Source organism: Netta rufina (assembly GCF_964035555.1).
Source record: "Netta rufina genome assembly, chromosome: 5".
Classification (NCBI taxonomy): domain Eukaryota; kingdom Metazoa; phylum Chordata; class Aves; order Anseriformes; family Anatidae; genus Netta; species Netta rufina.
Genome location: NC_140128.1, coordinates 38588316 through 38608187, shown reverse-complemented (window position 1 = coordinate 38608187; position 19872 = coordinate 38588316). Strand labels below are relative to the sequence as shown.

Here is a 19872-nt window from a genome sequence, read left to right as displayed (position 1 = left end):
CAACAGAGTGACTGCAGTGAGCATCAGCATCCCTGGGAGGTCCTCAGAGCTCTACAAAAATAGAAGCAAAGAGAAAAATACCAATTCAAATATCATGTGATGGAAGTAAGACAAGCCCAGGAATAAAACAGGTTTTGCTTCAGCTGCAAACTAACTTTGGTTGAGTTGCAGGCCTGTCTTTTGTTCCTGTTTTCAATATCGGCTGAGAAATTGAAACTGACCACACAAGTAATTCTAAAAGGGAAAATGTAATAGAAAGTTCAACTGATAAAACAGATCCAAAAACTTTACAGATGTTTCCTGGAAGAGCAAAGCTCTTCATAGAATAAGGACAAGACTGTGGGTCACAGATGGGAGAAGTTATCTGGTTTTAAAAGAAAGGTGGTATCCAATTGCATTTTTTTCAGGAGTTAGAAGGGATAATTTACCAAGTCGCAGTACTTTGAGAAAGCAGTCTGATTCTGCTAGAACTGATTCATTAATGCCATTCTTTATCAGAACAAGTTGACTTAAATTTCATTTTCTTCCTTCTCCTTCTCCGTAATGGAAACCACAGAGGGACTGGAGGCTGCAGTTACTGAGCAAAGTCGTTTGTTTCACATTGTGATTTACAGTTGCTTTCCCCAAAGGACACAAAGTAGAAGTTCAAATAACCTGGGAGAGAGAAAATCTTTATGCTCCAATGAATAGAGCCTGAGCACTGCTTTTTTATTCTAGAGCACCAAAAAGCAGTTTCACCACTAAGCTGAACAATCTTCAGTCTTTGTTTGGAATGGAATATGCCACCAAAAATATTAATTAGCACCACCAGTTTGCCTGTTGGTCAGAGTCGAAGGCATCAAATCGCAGTGGTGATTTTTTCCAGACAGCCACCTTTCAAGAGTATTTCTAGTGCAAGCAATCGCAATCTTTGTAGTCAGTCATTGGCACTTGCCAAAGGTGGCGAGTATTTTACATGCTTTTTAATCCTCCCCCTCACATTGGGATACAGGGATTTTGTATGGCGGTTGTTTAACAGCTGAGAAACACTAAGCCACAGGCTAGAGAAATCAACTGCAAAGCCTGTTATTTCTCCTGCGGAAACTGAAGAAATTAATCAGAGCTAGAATAAGTGATAGCTGGCATAATTCAGCAAGCTTGGAGATGAGTCTCTTTCAGTAATGTTTTCTGAAGCTTGTAAGTGTCTTAGGAACATCTGACAGACTTCAGTGGAACCTAGATGTTCTTGAAGACCATGCTCTCCCCTGCTGTTTGTGTTTTCTAACTCTGCCCTGCTCGGCTGGAACCCAGGTTCACAGAGCTCTGAGCAAACTGGGGCCCACCTGGGTCTGTCAGTAAGGGTGGACTGGGGCAGGTGCAAAGGTGAGGCCATAAACCTGTGTGCAGGGGCACACCGGCTTCCCAGTAAGAAATATCAATGAAAGGCTGTAAATAGTCAAAACCCAGATAGTTACCATAGAAATTAGCATGATAGCATCGGTTCAGTGACACAGAAACATTTTGAAATTAGGGGAAATGGCAGTTTGATACAGAACTCCACATTACATTTCATGAAAGCTACTCAGCATGGGCAGGTGAAGTTACTGCTGGTTTTAATTCCACTGTATTGGTATTGAAAATGATATCAAAACCACTGAAAATATCACTCCAGCGTTTGTTTGATTTCAGACAAGGTTCTTCAGTGTCAAGCCAAGGCTGGGGGAAGGTTTTGAGGAAATGCTGTGAAAGATGAGTAAAACCTTGAGAACTGCATGTCAAAGCCTCAGTCAGATCAGAAGGGTACGTTCTCAGAGGTGACTCAAAAATAACGGCAAGTCTCTTCACTGAGGGTGCCAGGTCCAGCCAGCTCTTACAGCCACTCACCCATGATTTGAGCAATAGGGTTTATTGGTTTAATTGGTTTTTCCACCTCTTCTTCTGTGTATAGACTGTTGTTGACAATGTAACTCAGCAAACAGCAATGTTTTTGCGTTAGGCAGTATAGGCTCCAGCTCAGTCACCCATAACTTGTTTGTTCTGCAAGTGCAAACAGGAAAGCCAAGCTATTTGTGCCACTAAAGAGAGCAGCTCTGATGCTATCACCCACAGCAAATCTGGAGAATGAGCGGTCTGCTCTCCTTTTACAATGTCACGCCAAGATCGTGGCCCTTCTGAGTTGCAAATTCAAGAGTGAAAATGTTCCAAAATTCAGGAACTCGGTTCATTTTTCTGCTCAATGAATGATATATTGCCTATGAAGTGAGAATTCCTGACATTTTTGTCTTGTATTTCAGGTGATTTCACGACATGTGAGGGAGCTGCTGGGGATCGAAGAGCCAGTCTTCAGCAGATCCATTGCCCTCCCGTACAGAGACAACATGGGCCTCTTCCTGGAGCAGAAGTCCCGATCGGGAGAGAAAGCAGATGCCCTCACTTTCTCGCAGTTTGTCCAAGAAGCAGGCCTAGAGCCCTATAGCACAGTTCCTCCTTCGCAACAAGCCCAGGCTGGGTTAGAGGCAGATGCTGTCCCTTTATCGCAGGACACCCAGAGGCAGGATGAGAGTCACACAGCAGTTCCACCTTTGTAAGAAGCCCAGGTGGGACAGCAGTATATACCTTTATTACCCTGCAGTAAGGAGGTACAGTTCCACATTCTCCCCATAACACAAAAGCCCATTGCAGCTCTTGGCTGTTTGATTACAACAAACACATCCCTACACCGGCTCTTTTCCACAAGGATTTTCTGCAGTCCTTCATTTGCTTCCAGGATCTAAGAGAAGCAGAACCCATAAATCAGGCATGAATTTACCACCGTCTTTCCTTTCTGTTTTACTGTTGATTAAAGAAAAAAACCAACAATCATAGATGTGTTTTAATTACCAGTTTCTGCCATCAATGATCTGAAGGGGCTTAGTTACAACACAGACAACCAATCCCTGTCCTCACCACGGAAGTGATTTCCTGTGAGACAGAACCCGGCACTGGTTTATCGTAGTGAACAGTACTGCCACACAAGGCAGGAAGTGTGAGAGAACACTGTAAGGTAAACCAGAGAAGTTAGGGAATGAAAAATGATCTCTCCTGGGTGGATCTAGACAGAACACCTAGTTAAATGTTTTTTCCCTGAAGTACCACAGAGTCTGTAATGGTGGGGGGACTTCAGTTTTACAACCTATCTGGAACATGTACTGTCACCAGCAAGGAAGTATGAGTAAATGTCGATTAAAGCCTGGCTCAACAGAAAGAGTGCTTCTGACTAAATCATCGCAATTTTGTTTGGCCACAAAGCCTTCCTTGAGAAGGGGAAGAAAAAAGAAAAGGACATGGCCCAATCCTGATTAATTATTTAGACCAAAGCTGTAGCCAGTACAAAGCAACTGTAATTCAGATTTCCATTGGAACTGCAACAGAAACCAGTGAAGCTGTATCAGGTCATAGTCTGAGATGACTGTGTGATAAGTAAGTTAAGATTAAAACAAGGCAAGATTCAGGCAGTCAGGAAAAAAAAAAAAAAAAAAAAAAAGTTTACCAAGCAGTCTGTTGTATAAAACTTGTAAAAGCAAATGCATCAATAAGGTTATTGGCTGGAACATCTTCTAAGGAGTTCAAGAACAAATAGTGCTGCTTCTCTCAATCCCCAGTCCAGTCTGAGGCAGCACTCATTGTCATATTCCACAGCTGTCCAACAAGACCTTTGTTCACAGCAAAGCCATCCTTAGCAATTTATTCACAAAGAGGATTAGGCTTCAAGTACATGGAGAGGTGGTTCTTGTCTCCAAAGGTGAGAATCAAGAGACCTCAGTGCTGATATGTTAGTAAAAATGCTGGTTTTATGCTTGGCAAAACTGCAGATTGATGCAAAATGGTGTTTCAGGAAAGAGGAAAAAGAATGAAAAGAATGTAATTCTAGTTTGTAATCTTTTATAAGAGAAGATCTCCATCAATAGCTTGTATTACAACTGAGCAGTGGATAAATAAAGGTTTATTAGCTTTTTGGCATTATTTTTTTCCCAGCAATACAACGTCCTTACAGTCTGTTCCTCTACCAAATAAAACTGCATGAGTCCAGGAAGGAGAAATGATGGAAGAGGGTTATCAATATCTGGGATTTATCCCTTTGGGATGAGATCTCAGCAAAGCATTCTGCCATGGGCTTCATTATAGCTTATGAGGATTTAGAATCATAGTCAGCAGTTTCCTCTGGGATTCCTGAGAAAATGTTGGAAGCGGTTGTGGGCAGTGAGGTTTTGTGAGCCAACACCACGCCAGGCTCCACTACAGCTGACGTAAGAGATGTCTTGGTGCTGATCAGCCCACGCTGCTTTGTAGGCCAGTCTCCAAAAGACGCCTGGTACAGCAGAGCAAGATGCTTCTGAAGAAATTCACTCTTGTCTAGCAGCTGGCTAAAGGGAGACTCTCTCAGCTGTGCAGCTGTCAGGTCAAACCAGGGGAAGGTTCTGGGAAGAGAGAACAAGCAGAATCTTTTATTGTAGCTTGCTAATAACTTAACAAATAACGTCTTTCTTCAGTGTCTGACTACTATTTTTTTTTTTCTGGTCTTTGAGAAACAATCAGACTTCGAGACGTGAAGCTGAGGTGTTCCAGGCATTACTGTGCCAGACATAGCAGAACCAAATGTAACGCCTGTAGAGAGATCCTGTACCAGTAGGAGCCTTTTCCCTCAGTGTTCCCCTGACTTTACATCCTCAGTAACCTGGTCTTGAACTAATGTACGTTCATTACTCATAAAAAACGTCCTCTCCAGGTATTCCTTTTTTTTTTTTTTTTTTTTTTTTTTTTTTTTTTTTTTTAATCCAGTGTCCCGGTCCTGACCAGAGGCTTCAGACAATCCCAACTACCAGACAAACAGGAACAAGGGAGCAGGACAAAATAACTCAGGGATGATAGTCTGGTCTTTTATTGCTAACATATCTAAAGCAATCTTTCCCGGCAGGTGTGTGGTCCTGAGAGCAGCACACATTTCAGCACCTTCCAACCCAACAAGACAGCCCCGTGCTTTGGCTGTGGGATGTGGCACGTTTCAGAGCAAAGAGAAAACCCGGACAAGCAGCACCTCGGCATTCAACCTTTTACTTACTCCTCTTGAGTCATTGAAGAGGCAAAATTTTTGCTGACAAAACTCTCACGCTCAAACCGCGGGCAGGAAGCTTTCTGCTCGGCACAGATGGGGCAGTGTGCAGGAAAGCAGAGGTCATTGAGCAATTTCAGTGCCTTCTGGTGAGGCAGGCTCTGCCACATGCTGCTGTTCAGGGCTGCATAGAAAATGCCCACCAGCCATTTGCCATTGACTCTGATTTTCCCTGCACAACAAACAAAATCAAATGTCAACGACCAATATGCACACAGGTGTGAAGAGATTCTCGACTCACGGGCCTGCAAAGAATTGCCTTAGCAATCAGAGCTGGTTTGTCTGAAACCTCTAATTTAGGATCATTTCAGGTGAGGGTATTAAAATTAATCTTTGCTATTGAGTTTAAACAAAGCAAGAGGTTTTACCCTGTGAGCTGAGGGGGCATGTTGCCTGCACAACAGCAAGGTCTTGCAGCGCTGCTGTGACCGTCCCCTTCATCCCCCACTCCTTCGTGGGCTCCTGGCCAGGGCATTGGTACTGTGGCCTCACAATGGCATTGTAGCAAAGGAGTTGCTTCAACCTGAAAACAAATGCACACGAAGAACTGGGTGTGCCAGAACAGGAGGATACCTCAGAGCCCACCTCCTCCAGAGCCCCTGGCCCCTTCCCTCGGCCCTGCGATGAGCACCAGCATGGCCCTGCTTTGGCTGCTGGGGGAGAAGTGAGGAAGCAGCTGTCCTGTGTGGGATCTGCAAACTGAAAGGAAACGCCTTGGGTTTGCTTTTTTTTGCCTGAGGAAAATGCAGGCTGCTGCCTTGCATGTTTTTCACTGCGTTACCTCATGGTTATCCTACAGCAGTAACCGGAGGCCCTGGCAGGAGCGCGGTTTCAGTACCAGGGCAGTGTTTGAGCTGGAGCGGCTTTGACACCTCCTGACCATGTCTGAGTTCAGAGCCACAAAGCCTAAAGCTTCCTTTAGAAAACCAGCTGAGATTCTGAAGTGCTCCCATGCACCCAGCAGCTGGGGGCCTAGGGGACTGACTGACCACGACCAGGCTCGCAGCAATGCTCTGCAGCAAAATCGTTAGGCACGGGAAGAGCTGTGCTCCCCCGCAGCTCTGGCTGGGCCAGAGCACACACGCTGCGCTCACCCCTCGAGCTTTGGGCTGCAAAAATGGCCTGGGCCGTTTTACCTGGGCAGAGGGACCGCGGTGACGAGGCTGTACACCACGCAGGGTTTCCTGATGGCCGTCCGCACGGCGGAGCAGACAGATGCCAGGTGTGACGGCAGGCAGCAGAGGAACAGGATGTCTGCCCAGGCTGCCAGCTGCGCGTTGTCGTAGAGGCAGGCGAGGCCCTGCTCCTGCAGGTCTGCTGCAGCAAGAGAGGTGAACGGGGCTCAGAGCCCACGGAGCCAGCACGGGGAAGAAGCACCCACATGTGGGTGATGCACAACCGCCCCTCGCAGGCTGGCTGCCTGCCTGAAATGGCACAGAGGGTGGCTGGCTGCCATCACTGCTCCTGCAGGCAGCCTGCTGGCCAGGAATAGACAGAGAGCTCGGCCCATGCACGCTGATCTAAAGCCATAGAGCCGAGCCCTGGGATCTGGCTACTTTTCAGCATCTATAAAAAGCCGCTTAATAACCCCTGCTTCCTCTCTGCCCCGATACGATTAGGAGGAGGAGTTTTACACCGAGTCCCGCTGCCAGGCCCCGGCTGGGGAGCACTTACCCAGGCTCTCGGGGCGCCGGGTGGAGATGCGGACAGAGGGGCGCGGAGCCCGGCCCAGTGCCAGCAGCACTCGGGCCAGCTGCTTCCCGAGGTGGCCCCCGCCGATAATGCCGACCTTCAGGCCACGGCTGCCCACCAGGGACGTCGGCAATGCCTCCCCAGTCCCATTTGGTCTGGGGAAGCAGAGGAGCTGCCGTCAGCCCAGCAGGAGCCGCGTTTGCCCAGACCACCTGCAGCTCTGCCCTCCGGGAAGGGTCCCATGCCATGGTCCTCAGCAGGGCTACCAGAGAGGCAGAGGCTCCCAGGGACACGTTGGTGCTATCTGGACCTGCACCAGCCCGACCGGTGATGTGCCTGCATCACGCTTTAGCTCAGTAACGATGCAGCACTTTGGGAAGAGCTCGGTGCTGTGAGGTCCCCCCACCATGACACCAGAGCAGCATGCTTTGCCAGCAGTGGGAGCTCACCTCGCCTTACCTGAGGGCCTGGAGAAGCCTGCAGAAGAAGACGGCGTGGGCACACGCGTTCACTGCCAGCCCCTTGCGGCGCCTTGTCAGGTACAGCCACCCCTCCTCGCCTTCCACGGCTTCATCAGCCTGGAAGGACGCGAAGGGCTCTGCAATGTCGCACATCTTAGCCCAGGACGAGCATCAGCAGCGAGGATTCAGAAGAGGGGCACGGCCTCCAGCCACACAGCGCTGCAGCCCGTCCCGGTACCTGCTAGAGAGGAGGTAGAGACAACACACAGACCCCGGCTCTTCTCGGGGCTTCTCCTTGCAGACATCTCTTATGTCCCCAATGGCTGCAGCTCAGCAGCAGCATGCAGGTGCGGGAGCCCTGCCTGGTAGCTGCAGCAGTGCTTGAAGAGAGCCACAGGGATGCTTTTGGGGGCATGAGGCAGTTGTCACACCAGAGTGGCTATGAGCAGCTCTGAAAACCAGTTTGTGCCCATTGCCTCGTGCCAGGGAGCCTGCAGCACCACTCAGAGTACCACAAACCCGCACTAGAGATGCAGAGACACCGAAGGCTTTCAGCCATACGGCTCCCACGAGGTAAGAGGCCTCACTAGGATGGAAACTCCCTCAGCCAAGCCTGAGCCAGGGACAAAGCTGCCCCATGCCTGCCACACCACATGTGGTTGGGGTCCTGACCTGCACCATCCCTCACCTGCAGCTTGCCAAGGATCTACCCGCTCAGGGTCTGTCCTGGTTTGTGTCCCCGCTGCCATGGCGAGTGCCCGGTTACCGGCTGCCTCGGGGCACTCACCCCTTCCTACAAGGAGCCAGGAGCATCGCCTCTTCCAGAGCCCAGCAGCTCCACTCAGAAATCCCACAACCAAGCACCGTCCTGGCCTGGGGCACATGGTTAGCCCGGCAGCAAACCTCACCCCAGCCAGCAGCACCTGGGCTGCATTAGGAAGCGGGCCACGGGAGGCGATCCCTCCTCTACACCAAGGGTGCTGCCTCATTCTGGGCTCTTCAGCACGGATGTGGACATACCGGAGAGCCCAGCAAAGGGCTGCTCAGGTGGCTGAGGGACTGGAGCATTTTTTGTATGAAAGGCCGAGAGCTGGGACTGCTCGCTCTGGAGAGAAGGCTCAGGGGAAGTCTGATCAATGCGTATAGATACCTGATGGGAGGGAAGGAAAACAGGCAGACTATTCGTGGTAGCAGTGCCCAGGGACAGGATGAGAGGCAGCGGGCACAAATCGGGAGATTTGAGATCCCGTCTGAACACATGAAAACGCTCTGAACACAAGAAAACAGTTTTTTTGTTGTTGTTGTTAAACAGGGGGGTGGTCAAATACAGAAAAAGTCGCCCAGACAGGCTGGGGAGGCTTCAGCTGTGGAGACACTGAAAACCCAACTGGAGACAGTCCTGGTCCCCTGCTGTAGGTGACCCTGGTTGAGCAGGGGGAGTGGATGAGATGATCATCAAGTCCCTTCCAACCTAATCAGTCCTATGATTCTGTAGGAAAAATAAAGTAAACCAGCAGTGACCACAGAAACTGAGATCACAGTGCACAGTGCAATCAGGATCCTGGATCCCAAACTTGCCCTCAAAGTGGTGCACTACTGCACATAACCTTCAACTCTCTGCAATGACCCACAGGGCAGCAGAGCTCCTGCAACATTCAAATGAATTCATGTGTGCTGATGGCTTGGAAGGTGTGAAATAAGGTAGTGCTGCAAGCAAAGCCTCTTCCCAGTGACACTCAATGTGCTTTTCAGGACCTAAGAAAACACCCTGCATACTGACTTTGCAGAAGGTGAGAAATTGCTCAGGACCTGCACAGAGTGGCAAAGTGCTCAATGCAGGAAGGAAATAAACAGCCCAAGGAGAAAGAGACAGCTTTATTTCAGGAATGGAAGTGAAGTCTGGAAGGATGGAGCCAGCAGTTGCCTGAGGAGTTGTTTTTCTGAGAAAGTGCAATTCAATCCTTTCTGGCATAACACTCTGAGAAAAAAAAATTGCTGGGGCCAGCAGGGTTGTGCTGACTGAGAAGGGTCGCTCCTGGCTCTCCATCCAACCCAGCAGGGTTCTGACCAGCTCCGCACAACGTGCTCGCTCTTCCCCTTACCAAGGTATCTGCTGAGAGCTGCAGAGTGCCAGCATGGGGATACAGGCAGAGGCTGCTGCCCTGCCTCTCTGCAGGAGTTCATAAAACGCTTCTTTTCGTAGGGTGAGCCACAACAAAACGAAGAAATGGACTTTAAGGTGCAGCTGGCCCTTTCCCCCATCCCACTCTGACGCAGGGAGAACACAGCCCAGTTGGCTTTACTCTCTCCACAGCCATGACTGGTGATGCCGAAGCCAGCTTGAACGTTACAGGGACTGGTCAGCACTGCCTGCTGGAGACCCATGAGCGTGGCTGACCTCTTCCTCTTGCTAGTTATAAACTCAGACACCACACAGAGCAAACGTACCCTTGCCTTGCCCAGCAACTTCCCTCTGTAAACAAAAGCCATGCCCGGCTTACAGCCAGGTCAAAGAGAATCAGATTCCGAAAGGAATCAGCCCTGGTGGATCAGTTCCGTGGTTTCACTGGCTGCATCAGAGCCGCTGCCTTCAACCAGCCTCAACGCTTCTGTCCCACGAGCCACGGGCACCCACTGTCACTGACGAACACTGATCATGCAATGAGGAGTAACAGAGTTGCTCTGTTGGCGCTGGACCAGGTTTTGCAGTTCCCTCTCTCGCTGGCAAGGCAACGTCCAAGCAGGCTGCTCGCAGGTGCTCAGTTCTTCCATCGGATTTGCTAAAAGAGAGAAGAAAACACGACTAACATCAGTGCTGACCGCAGATCTGCTACTTCTATCAGCTTCACCCTTCACTCCTACATTCCTACACTGAATGTAACCCCAAACATGACAGTAGCTTCCCAGGAGGGAGAAAAGAATGTAGGAGAGCCATGCCCTTTCTGCACACCTAACCAAGAGCCATCTCTGATGAGAGTTTCTGCAACAAGTAGGTGTTTCTTACCGTGTTGTTGAGTATGCTGTTTATCTTCTCTTCCTCTGCAGAGCCTCTCTCCACCTTGCATTTATATGCCATCAGCTGGATGCGATCCTTTAGATCCCTGTATGTCTAGATAAACAGCAAAACCAGCACACATCTGAGCGAAGGGGACACTTCCACAGTTGGAAGTTTTCCCAAGACTCAGCAATAAGCAAACCCCACCAGGCACACAGCAACAAATTGCATGGGAAAGCTGGGGAGAAAGAGCAGGCTCCTGTCCCCTCTCTGCGCACACACAGCAAGGACTCACATCTATGACAACATCGTGGCACTTGTATTTTGTGGCAAGGTTCAACCGTGTCTCCACATCCTCTACCAAGCGCACGTATTCCTGCAGCACCTGCAAGGGAAGGAAGAGTGTGTCAGCTCCCTTCTGCAGGTACTTCCTGCACCATTCTTTCACTCCAGTTACAAATTCTTTCAAGGTCACTGGTCACACAGATTTGGCTCCATCCATCCTAAGGCAACAAGTGGCCGGGACGAGTTTGCTAAGGACTCCAAGGGCAGTAAAACTTTGCTCACAAAGCTCCAAGTCCTGTTCTACCTCATTTCTAGGGATGAGGTCAGCCTTTGCCAGATAGATGAAGCATATAGAAAGTAACTATAGCAAACAAAGCTGGCAGTGCACTGTGGAGAGCTTGCTCTGCACGCAGCTCATCTGGGGAATCGATCATGCCTCAAATCCCAGTGAAGACCAAGAGGACACAGGCAGATCCTTGCTCACCTGGACAGGCGCGTTGTTCCTCTGCAAGATCTCCACCACCCGGTGGAAGCCGATAGGTGCCTTCTTCTTGGTGTAGCCCAGCCAGTTCTGAAATGACAGCCAAACCTTTTGTTAAACCTAACGGGCAGTCCCTCCAGCCACTGCAAGAGGAAGCAAGAAACTGGTTCTCCCCTGGAGAAGGAAGAAATAACATCTGTCCAGCTGCCAGCAACGCACCCCACCAGCCACCACACGCACCGCTGGCAGAGCCCTTCATCCAGGGGCTGGGCTCAGGTTGGCTGTGAACCATTTGGTAAAGGGGCATGAGGGCAGCCTGCGACTCTGGCGCAGCTGCTGCAGCCAGTCCAGGCCCAGCAGAGCTCAGGGAGAGGAGGAATATATTGTAACACCCTGCTGGGCCCTGCTGAAATGAAACCAGTCTGTCTGGTAACTCTGGAACAAGCCAGCTATCAGGAGGAGATATCAGCACTTGGAACTGAACTCCCAGCAAGGCTTTCCCCAACTCACCTTGGTGGTAAAGAGGGCATCCACATCCTCCCAGGCTCGCAGCTTGGCACGGGCAGCCAGGGCAGTCAGCACATATTGCTTATCAGGAATCTGCAAGGCAGAGCTGCAGTCAGAGCACTAGCACTGCTCAGAAGGCCTGCGTGGGATGGAGAGGAACGGCACCTGCCCCCAGCCTTGTCAGAAACCACAAAAACAGCCAGGCAAGGAAGTGAGATACTGCCTGAGACCACGGTCAGCACTGCAGAGAGCAGGAGATGGGGATTTGCAAGTGCTGTTGCAGCCAGGATGCATTGGCCCCTGCTCAGTGGGACAGTGGAAACCTCCACATGACTCCCACTTGCATTTCTGAGCTTCCACAATGGGCCTGCCCAAGGAGAATGCAGTGCTTCTCCCAAACCCCTGTGTCCGTGCTGAGCCTCTCAAACTCCTGTCCAGCCCCCTCGCTAAACACAATTCAGTTGCCCACGTTTTCAGCTGGTGCTGCCACACTGCAGGAAGCTCACATACCTTAAATGTTTTCTTCAGATTGGTTGGGCTGCTGAATGTTCCCTAGAAAGAGCAGACAGTCAGTGCAAACTCAACAGAGAAGGCCAAGATAGAGGTTCAAACACCTTTCATTGTAAGGCATTTGCCTTGTACGTGATGAATCTCCCTGCTATCAAAGTCTTTATGAGCTTTTTGCTCATTACAGTGACAAAGGAAAAACTGACAGAAGAGAGCAACCAACCTACTCCATTAGGTCTCTGGTTTGGTTTTCCCTACATTCTCTCAAGCTGTTGCACCTCCAGCACTTCAGAGACCAGAACCATACACCTCAGCCTCGTGGGATTAAGGACTAATTCTGTCTGCCTGGGGGCAGCACAAGACAGTGATTTCTTTTAGGAAGCAACACTGTGATAGGTCACCCCAGGTTGAATGTCCTTTCTTAGAGCAAAAAAGAAATCTCCAACCTGGTCCCAGATGGCTGAGGTAGCTTCATTTCTCTGGTCTCTCTTACAAATGAAATATGACCTCCCCCCCTTCTTTCCTTAACATGCCCAGCTTAAACACCTCACATACTGAGGGCTACGGGGATGAGATGTAACCTTGGTCCTCTACCACACCATCCTCACCTCGGCCTCCGTGTAGTGGTAGAAACAGGAATAGAAGAGAGTGGTCACTAGTGGCATGTTGAGAATTGAGGCCTTGCGAGGGTATTTCTGAAATATCTCTGACTGCCCAGCGGTCTCCAAGCGCCGATCGTTGGCCTGAGGAAACAGACAGAGAGGGTGAACACGAGTCAGGGCAGCCGCCTGACCCAGTTATGGGGTTTAGGTCTGGGCAGAGGGTTGTGATAGCAAAGCCCAAGCACAGCCTCAGCACACCACGCAGTCTGACATCTGCTATTTCACACGTGGGTCTGGGTCTGGCACAGCAGCTTGCAGAGCAGTTAAACTACACCAGCCAGGCAGGCTGTTTAGATGCAGTGTGGTAGGAGTCAGGGACAGATAGGGATCTCAGATAGTTGCGGTCACCTCCTGACCAGCAAAAGAAAAAGTTCATACCTCGATTATGATCTGTCTCTCCAGCAGCGTGTAATGGTCTTGGATGTGGGAGATATCCTCAGGTGAAAATGGCAGCCTGGCCAGACACGCAGGAAGAAAACAGTCAGCAGCTCTTAACATAGCACACTTGCTAAGGATGTTTTCCTCTGCTGAATGTGCTCTCCACATACAGGGATGTGGGGAACACCCCCTACTCTTCCCAGCCTGACAGTAGGTACTCAAGCACTTGCCCCATCAACCCTGCATTCACTGCCCTCTCCAGCTGCCTTTCTCCCAGACAGGCTCCACAGAAGAAAAAATTATGTGGCATCCCTTACAGAAAAACCTAAAGCTGATGTTACCAATTTCCTTAAGTGCTCAAGCACCCAAGCCTTCACCCTTCACAACCCGATCAGAAGGCCCACAAAGCATTTCTGCCCCCAGGTAAGTAGCAAAAGATGCTGGACTAGTGATCAACACAAATTCTTCTGTCTGCATTACATGTATGTCCACAAAACCCCACTGCCACTGAGGCAAAGCCAGCATCAGCTTTGGAACTATTTAAGCTGCAGTACTTGGACAGGGGTCTCATTTTCTTTATTACCAGCTTCTGTGGAGCACACATTCCCCTCCCACACTCTTCCGTTTTTCCTTACCCAATGCATCCTTTCAGAAATTCCCTCTTCTTTTCTACATCCTGGATGTTCAAATGCTCCCGATACTGAGAGAGCTGGAGGGAGACGGAAAAGAAGCACAGTCTGTCTCATGAACTTAGGATGTACAGGATTCCAGGGGGCACAACAGGGATGCAAAGCTCTCGCCTGACAACCAGACACCCTGCAGCCACCTCTCCCTGCCCTTTTCATGCTCAGTGCACCATCTTCACCAAGCAAAGGGAGCTTCTGCTCCTGGAAATACTCACAGCGACTTCCTCAGTCCTGTCTAGGAACCTGCAAAGGGGATTAAGCAAGCATTAAATGGAGGCAGATACCTAGCAGTGTGCTCAGATCTGCCACGTGGCTGGGCAAAGCCTCACCTGAGCAGATCCAGAAGCATCTTCTGCTCACCGGTCTCCTTGAGGAAATGGATCAGATGGCACAAGGCCACCTGCCGCACCTCCAGCTCCCGAAACAAGATTTCTACAGGAGAGAGGGATGTGCACGTGTGAGCAAAGCAAGTTAGCATGACCAAGCCAGAGGGGGCTCAGCACGGTGCACGGAGCTGCAAGCAATTAGCAGGATTCAGCAACCTTACCCCACCTCAAAGCCTAGTCTCCAGGGGCTACAACACAGAAGAAGAAACACGTTCACTAGGCTGCTGGGTGAATTCCAAGCAGAATGCCACTCCTGAGGATTCATTCTGATTTACCCCTTCACCACCTACCAGCATTTAAAGCTCCTCTCTGGGACCCTGATGGGCACCACCACCCCCCTCCCACATTACACCCACTGCAGGAATATTTCACGCTCAGTAAAGCAGCAATACCTCGGCTGCTGTCTCCCTGTGACTTGCAGCTGGTAAAGAACTAGCCTCTCTGTCCTTAACTGAAACACGCTACAGAAATCCTCGCCCCAGTCACACTCACCTCTCCTTAGCGTCCGTTTCAGGAATATCAGGACCTGTGAGCACAGAGAGGCAGCTCTCAGCTGAACGTACCGGTCTTCACCAGAATTAAGACAGAGACAGCAAACTGTCAAGTTTGGCCAAGGCCTGGGGAAACTTTTGTAAGGGTGTCTGAAGGCACAGCTCTTACAGTGCTCCGCTGAATTCTGCAACCCACCGGACACAGGGAAAGCAGTGAGCCAGGGTCGCAGCTGCCTGGCTTCTCTGAAGCTTAGCTTAGAGAGACAAAGAAAAACCTTTCCCTGAAGCATCCAAGGACTTAAAAGACCTGGATGGGGGAAGCTTTGACACAGCTCCACCTGCTGCCTGATACCGTGGAAACCAGAAAAAAATGAAGTCTCAAATCTTCTGTGCTGCAGGGAGCAGATTAAACCTTGGCCTTTAAGGAGTTGCTGCAAGGAGCCCTTTGAGGGCGGAAGGATCGGGTTCCTTGTTATTACCTGATAAATTCTGCAGGCTGGCAGGAACGCCTGCAGGAATATGGAACTTTCCAGCCTTAAGCTTTGACAATTTTCCGTAACTTCTTCACTTGGGCTAAAGAAACCCCATCCTGCAAGATGAGGAGGCCAACTGACTGTTCACACAAGCACCCTTTGTGGGGTCACCCAGGGGATCCCAGCCCTGTACGGCCCCAGCAGGACTCACGGCTGTAATGACATTCCCATCGTGCCCTGCCACAGCTTCATCCAGGAGCACCAGCTTGTCCTGCAGGGAGCGAAATCTCTCTAGAGAGCACACCTGGAGAAAGAAGAGGTACAAGCAGACATACAAGACATCAGGCAAGTCCCCACGCTGAACCAAGCCCTAAGGTGTTACCCGATCTTTCCACATGAGCCCTTCAGTACCACAACTCACTGCCCCACCAACCACTGGAGGACTTCCCATTCAGCTGAAGCCATGTGCTGTGCGATCCCTGAGAAGCTGTCTGCTCAGGTTACAGAGTTAGCCCTTGTTACTGCCTGGGTTAGCACAGCAGACACCGTACATTTAGTACAAAGACTCTCACAACAAGGCCAAACTTCCCTGCATGCCACAAACCACCAGTCCTGACAGGAGGAGGGAACTCCATAGTGTTCTTCCCATGGAGGAGAATGGAAAAGTAGAACTGCACGACTCTTCCCCCCTTCTTTACCCTGTAATTGTGGCCTCTCTCAGCCTTTGGTCCACCTGCCCTCTGTCCAGCATGCCTCAGCACGGCAGCTATTAAGGACAGGCAGCTTTGAAGGCAGCTCTTAAGGGCTGCACACAGCTCCTGGGCACTCACTGCGAACTGGGGCAGCTGACACTAAGATTCCATCTTCATCCCTCCGTTTGCCACCAACTAAGAAGTGAAATAAAGCCCCCCAGCCTTGGATATCTTCCATAAACAGAGCCCCAGGGAGATGAAAGGGTAGAGAGGGGTGCAGCAGTGCAGGTACCTCCTGTCAAAGCTGAGCAGACTCAGTTAATAACCCAACAAAACCCTCCAGGTCTTCTGCTGCTCCTGAGCTACAGTGATCTCTGCGCTGCCACCTGGCAAAGCAACAGACAGGCACAGCACCATCCCTGCCAGATGCTGCAAGCAACACGGATCCCTTTCCTGCTCATGGAACAGCCAGAAGCATGGAGAAACACAAAGCAGTTTGGGAGCATCCCCCCCCCCTCCTCTTGAAAGCAGATGAAAGAGGAATATTCTTACCTTGCCCCTCTGCATTCGCCTGACTGTATCTTTGGGGCTCCAATCACTGCTGTAGTCCTGCCACAAGAGAAAGAAAGAGGAACTCAAGAGAACAACAAATTACTGAAAACCCAAATATAAAAGGGGAAAAAAAAAAAAGCTGATCCAGTTCCTCCCTACTAGGGAACCACTGCACACGAGCATCTCAAGTCAATATATAACTGCAGGTCAGATGTTACGAGCATAAGGGCACAGAGAGCTACTGGAAAGGCTCACAGAGTGCTTTTATACTCCACTGGTAGAATTCAATATTGGTCAGATAGAAAGGAGGCTCAGCGTCTGACTTGAACGCTGTGTGTCTATGTCTGCTGGTAAAGGCACCGGTTTCTGTCTGTGCTCATCTGTGTGGCCAGCTGTGCTAGCACTGTGCACGTCTGCAGCTGTTGGGGACGTGTGCTCAGCCTTGTCACAGTCCGGACCTGTGGACAGGGTACCACAGCCTCACACCTGCTGGGCTGGGACAAGAGGAATTCACCCAGTCCCCAAAACCCCTGGATTCTGCAGCACCTAGCACTGCCTCTATGGGAGAAGAATGCTCCTGCCAGCTGATGCCCCATGCCTGTGCCCTCCCTGTCCCAGGGATTCACGAACAAGAAGTTTAGAAACTTTTAGGTTTCTTTTAATGAGCACACAGTTCATCTGACCAAACATGAAAGCAGTTTACTGGCAAAGCGCTATTTAGAAATCCTTTTCACAGAGACTGCTGGGCCTTCAGCAGGGGAAGGAATAACCAATACCCTCAGCAAAGCTCCCTATTTCTGGGTAAGGGCAGAGAACACCTAAATCAGCACTGGGTCTGCATTTTGCAGCTCCCTGTCCTAATCCCTGCATTGCCCTCTGCTGTCTGAAAGAGCCATTAATCAATTCCCATAAAACCTTCAGAGCACAAAAAGCTCTCATCTCAGCACTACAAACACAGGCTGCTCACCTTGTACTCAGCTTTTGGTCTGCGCAGCTCTGGGGCATAGTTTTTAACTCCTGTGTCCGAGAGGGCTGAAAGGGAAGGACAAAACTGAGGAGCACAACAAAATCCTGACTCATACCTACTTCCAAAACTGCCCTGTCCTTGGTTTCTGTGTCAGAAGACCCAAACGCAAGCATCAAATGGCTATACAAAGTTGCTTTAAACCCAACAGTCATGAGTTGTACATAAACGGATTCCCTCAAATCATCACGCCAACCCTTTTGCTGCTTTGCTGAACAACTTTCAGACAACCCATTTCTGTGATACCACGAAGATGACACCACCTTTTTTTGGAAATGCTGTGGTTTATGCAAACCTACACCCATCCCAAAATGACGCAGGGGTTCTGAACTTACCATCCGAAAGGGACTGTAAACTGGGAAGTTTGTTTCGTCCTGCAATCAAAACAAAACTCATGAAAGAGTGTCTCTGCTCTGGTAACATCTCTTGCAGAGGGAACACGGGTCGAGACTGCAGTCCGGTGAGCTGCAGCCATGCGAGTGCAGAACAGGCCACTCTGCAGAGATACGTGCCACATTGGCATAGCTGGGGCTCACCTGCTTGCAGCCTGAGGCTTTGAAATAGCCTGTGCCATCACAAACCATGTGAAATAGCCTGTGCCATCACAAACCGTGCTGCACACTATCCCATGTTGCACACTGCTACCAGCAGCAGCGAGCCAATGAGGGTCAGGTGAGGCCTGCATGGATCAAACCAGTCCTTTTGCAGCCTGCTCTTTTCCACTGTGCAAACAGATTGTGAAGTGCTGGGCTCTACCTTGCTATTCTGTGGAGCCTAGCTTATCAAAAGCCAAAATCCCCAAATCCACCTCCCATAATGTGAGAGCTGCCTGTCTTCTGCACAAGGCAGGCACAGTCACCAGTTTCTGACCGGTGACAGATGCACCCTCACAGTGAAGAGGAATTGGAGCTTCCCTGTTTTGTAATACTCTTATTAGTGATTTACATAAGGTAACTTGATTTCCCCTTGATATTCTTGTGGGAAAAGCCATTTGCCTGTACTGTGTATGAGGAACCTCACCTTTGAATAGGCTGCTTAGGGAGTAGGAGGAAACTTGCTTGGGTAAAGCGGCATTGGAGGAAGAGCCCTTCTGTAGGCTGGAGTCTCGGCCCTCCAGGGAGGCAGAGCTGCTGGAGGCGGTCTCTTTGATTGACCAGGAGATGCCTGTGCACAGACAGAGGGTATTCAGAACAGGGAAAGAGAAACCACCCTGTAAACAAAGTTCTTACAGCAGGGCAGGAATATTATCAAGGGTGAATCGGTCAGTTCTGCACTAACTGTCCTGGTTAAGTCTGACACCTGGTGCTAACTGGATGCACTGTGCAGAATCCCAGTTTCATGTAACAGTACTTGTCAAACAGCTGCTTACTGCCCTCTGGAAATGGTTGCATTTCAGCAATGCTGTACAGCTTGTTATAGCTTGTATTAAAAAGAAAAGCATATGCTACTCAACATTTGGGTGTCTGTTATGAGGTAAAGCATCATCCATGCTCTACAGGTACGCAGCCAAGACAGAGAATCCCTGTCTTGCCTCAGATAACAGACAAATAAGAGCAGACCTCCCTGGACAATGGGGAACTAAGACAGGTTTCCTCCCCGCACTGACAAAACAGCTGTCAATGTTCACATGCATTCCTCTCTCTTCTGTTTGTTCAAGACACGGGTTTCCCTTTTTCATGCATTTTTTCACATGCTTTAGGACAGGGCGGTACAACAAAATAGCTGATGGGCAGAGACACTGGATGGGAAAAGGCAAAGTAAGGACTGCTGGGAGGAGCTGCAGCACAGGCCAGGAAGGGGCTCAGTGGGTGATCCCCATGTAAAATGTTCGCTGGCTCGCAGGTGCCACGCTTCCTGCGGGCGATGAGCTCCAAGGCAGGGCAGCCAGCAGCGGGGGCACAGACCCGCAGGGGTGGGAGGGGGCCTCGGGAGACCCCGGGGCCTGCACTCACTTCCCACGGGCTCCCCGCTCCAGCTGACCTTCTCCAGCTCGTCCTCCTCATCGTCGACGATGTCCCGCAGGCTGTTCACCGCCCGCTTGGACTCCTTCAGCTGCGGACAGACACGGGGGGCTCGCCTCAGGCCGCCTCACCGGGGAGCCCCGGGGGAGGGCCCCGCGGGGCAGCCGGCCCCTACCTGGCACAGCTCGTCGTCCTCGTCGTCGAAGGTGAAGGCCCGGCACTTGGAGCTGTGCCAGTACTCCTCCTCGTCCGCCCGCGGCCGGCTCATCTGCAACGGCAACGGCAGCGCCACAGCAACGGGGGGCTCAGCGCCTCAGCGCCACGGCCCCCGCCCGCCGCCCGCTCCCCGCTCACCTCCCCTCACGCCTCAGGCACCGGCCGCTGAGGAAGGGCGGCCGCCGCGCGCGCGCGGGGCACGCCGGGACTTGTAGTCCGCCCGCCGCCCCCCCGCCCTTCGCCTGCTCCTCGCGTGAACTACGAGTCCCGGCGTGCCCCGCGCGGGCGGCTCCTG

The 19872-nt window shown here is 50.7% G+C and overlaps 2 protein-coding genes across 3 annotated transcripts; both read right to left on the bottom strand.

Moving 5' to 3' along the window:
- Positions 1 to 4144: 4144 nt before the first annotated feature.
- Positions 4145 to 9771, bottom strand: NOXRED1 (NADP dependent oxidoreductase domain containing 1; the record flags this gene model as incomplete). The annotated part of the gene is given in 9 exon segments (XM_084287917.1): positions 4145 to 4436; positions 5078 to 5300; positions 5497 to 5651; positions 6265 to 6445; positions 6803 to 6975; positions 7280 to 7452; positions 7456 to 7604; positions 8302 to 8431; positions 9730 to 9771. Coding segments are annotated over 9 exon segments (1518 nt in total).
- Positions 9151 to 19770, bottom strand: VIPAS39 (VPS33B interacting protein, apical-basolateral polarity regulator, spe-39 homolog). Of its 2 annotated transcripts, XM_084287311.1 has the most exons (20): positions 19716 to 19770; positions 19537 to 19629; positions 19353 to 19452; positions 18421 to 18564; positions 17736 to 17774; positions 17344 to 17408; positions 16377 to 16433; positions 15344 to 15436; positions 14661 to 14694; positions 14112 to 14214; positions 13998 to 14025; positions 13732 to 13805; positions 13097 to 13172; positions 12665 to 12799; positions 12060 to 12101; positions 11553 to 11642; positions 11046 to 11132; positions 10572 to 10661; positions 10286 to 10390; positions 9151 to 10061 (listed from the first exon to the last, which is right to left on the bottom strand). In XM_084287311.1, the coding sequence occupies exons 2-20, from the start codon at positions 19627 to 19629 to the stop codon at positions 10041 to 10043; spliced, it is 1476 nt and encodes a 491-aa protein (XP_084143437.1). In that variant the 5' UTR covers positions 19716 to 19770; the 3' UTR covers positions 9151 to 10040. The 2 variants fall into 2 exon arrangements, with proteins under 2 accessions (XP_084143437.1, XP_084143436.1); XM_084287310.1 differs by lacking the exon at positions 19716 to 19770 and having other exon boundaries at positions 19537 to 19670.
- Positions 19771 to 19872: the final 102 nt, after the last annotated feature.

Coding starts and splice junctions, on each gene's coding strand:
- VIPAS39 (XM_084287311.1), bottom strand. CDS start 19,629: ATGAGCCGGCCGCGGGCGGACGAGGAGGAGTACTGGCACAGCTCCAAG. Junction 12,102..12,664: donor ACCACTACACGGAGGCCGAG/GTGAGGATGGTG, acceptor TGCTCTTTCTAG/GGAACATTCAGCAGCCCAAC. Junction 10,662..11,045: donor GGAACAACGCGCCTGTCCAG/GTGAGCAAGGAT, acceptor CTTCCCTTGCAG/GTGCTGCAGGAATACGTGCG.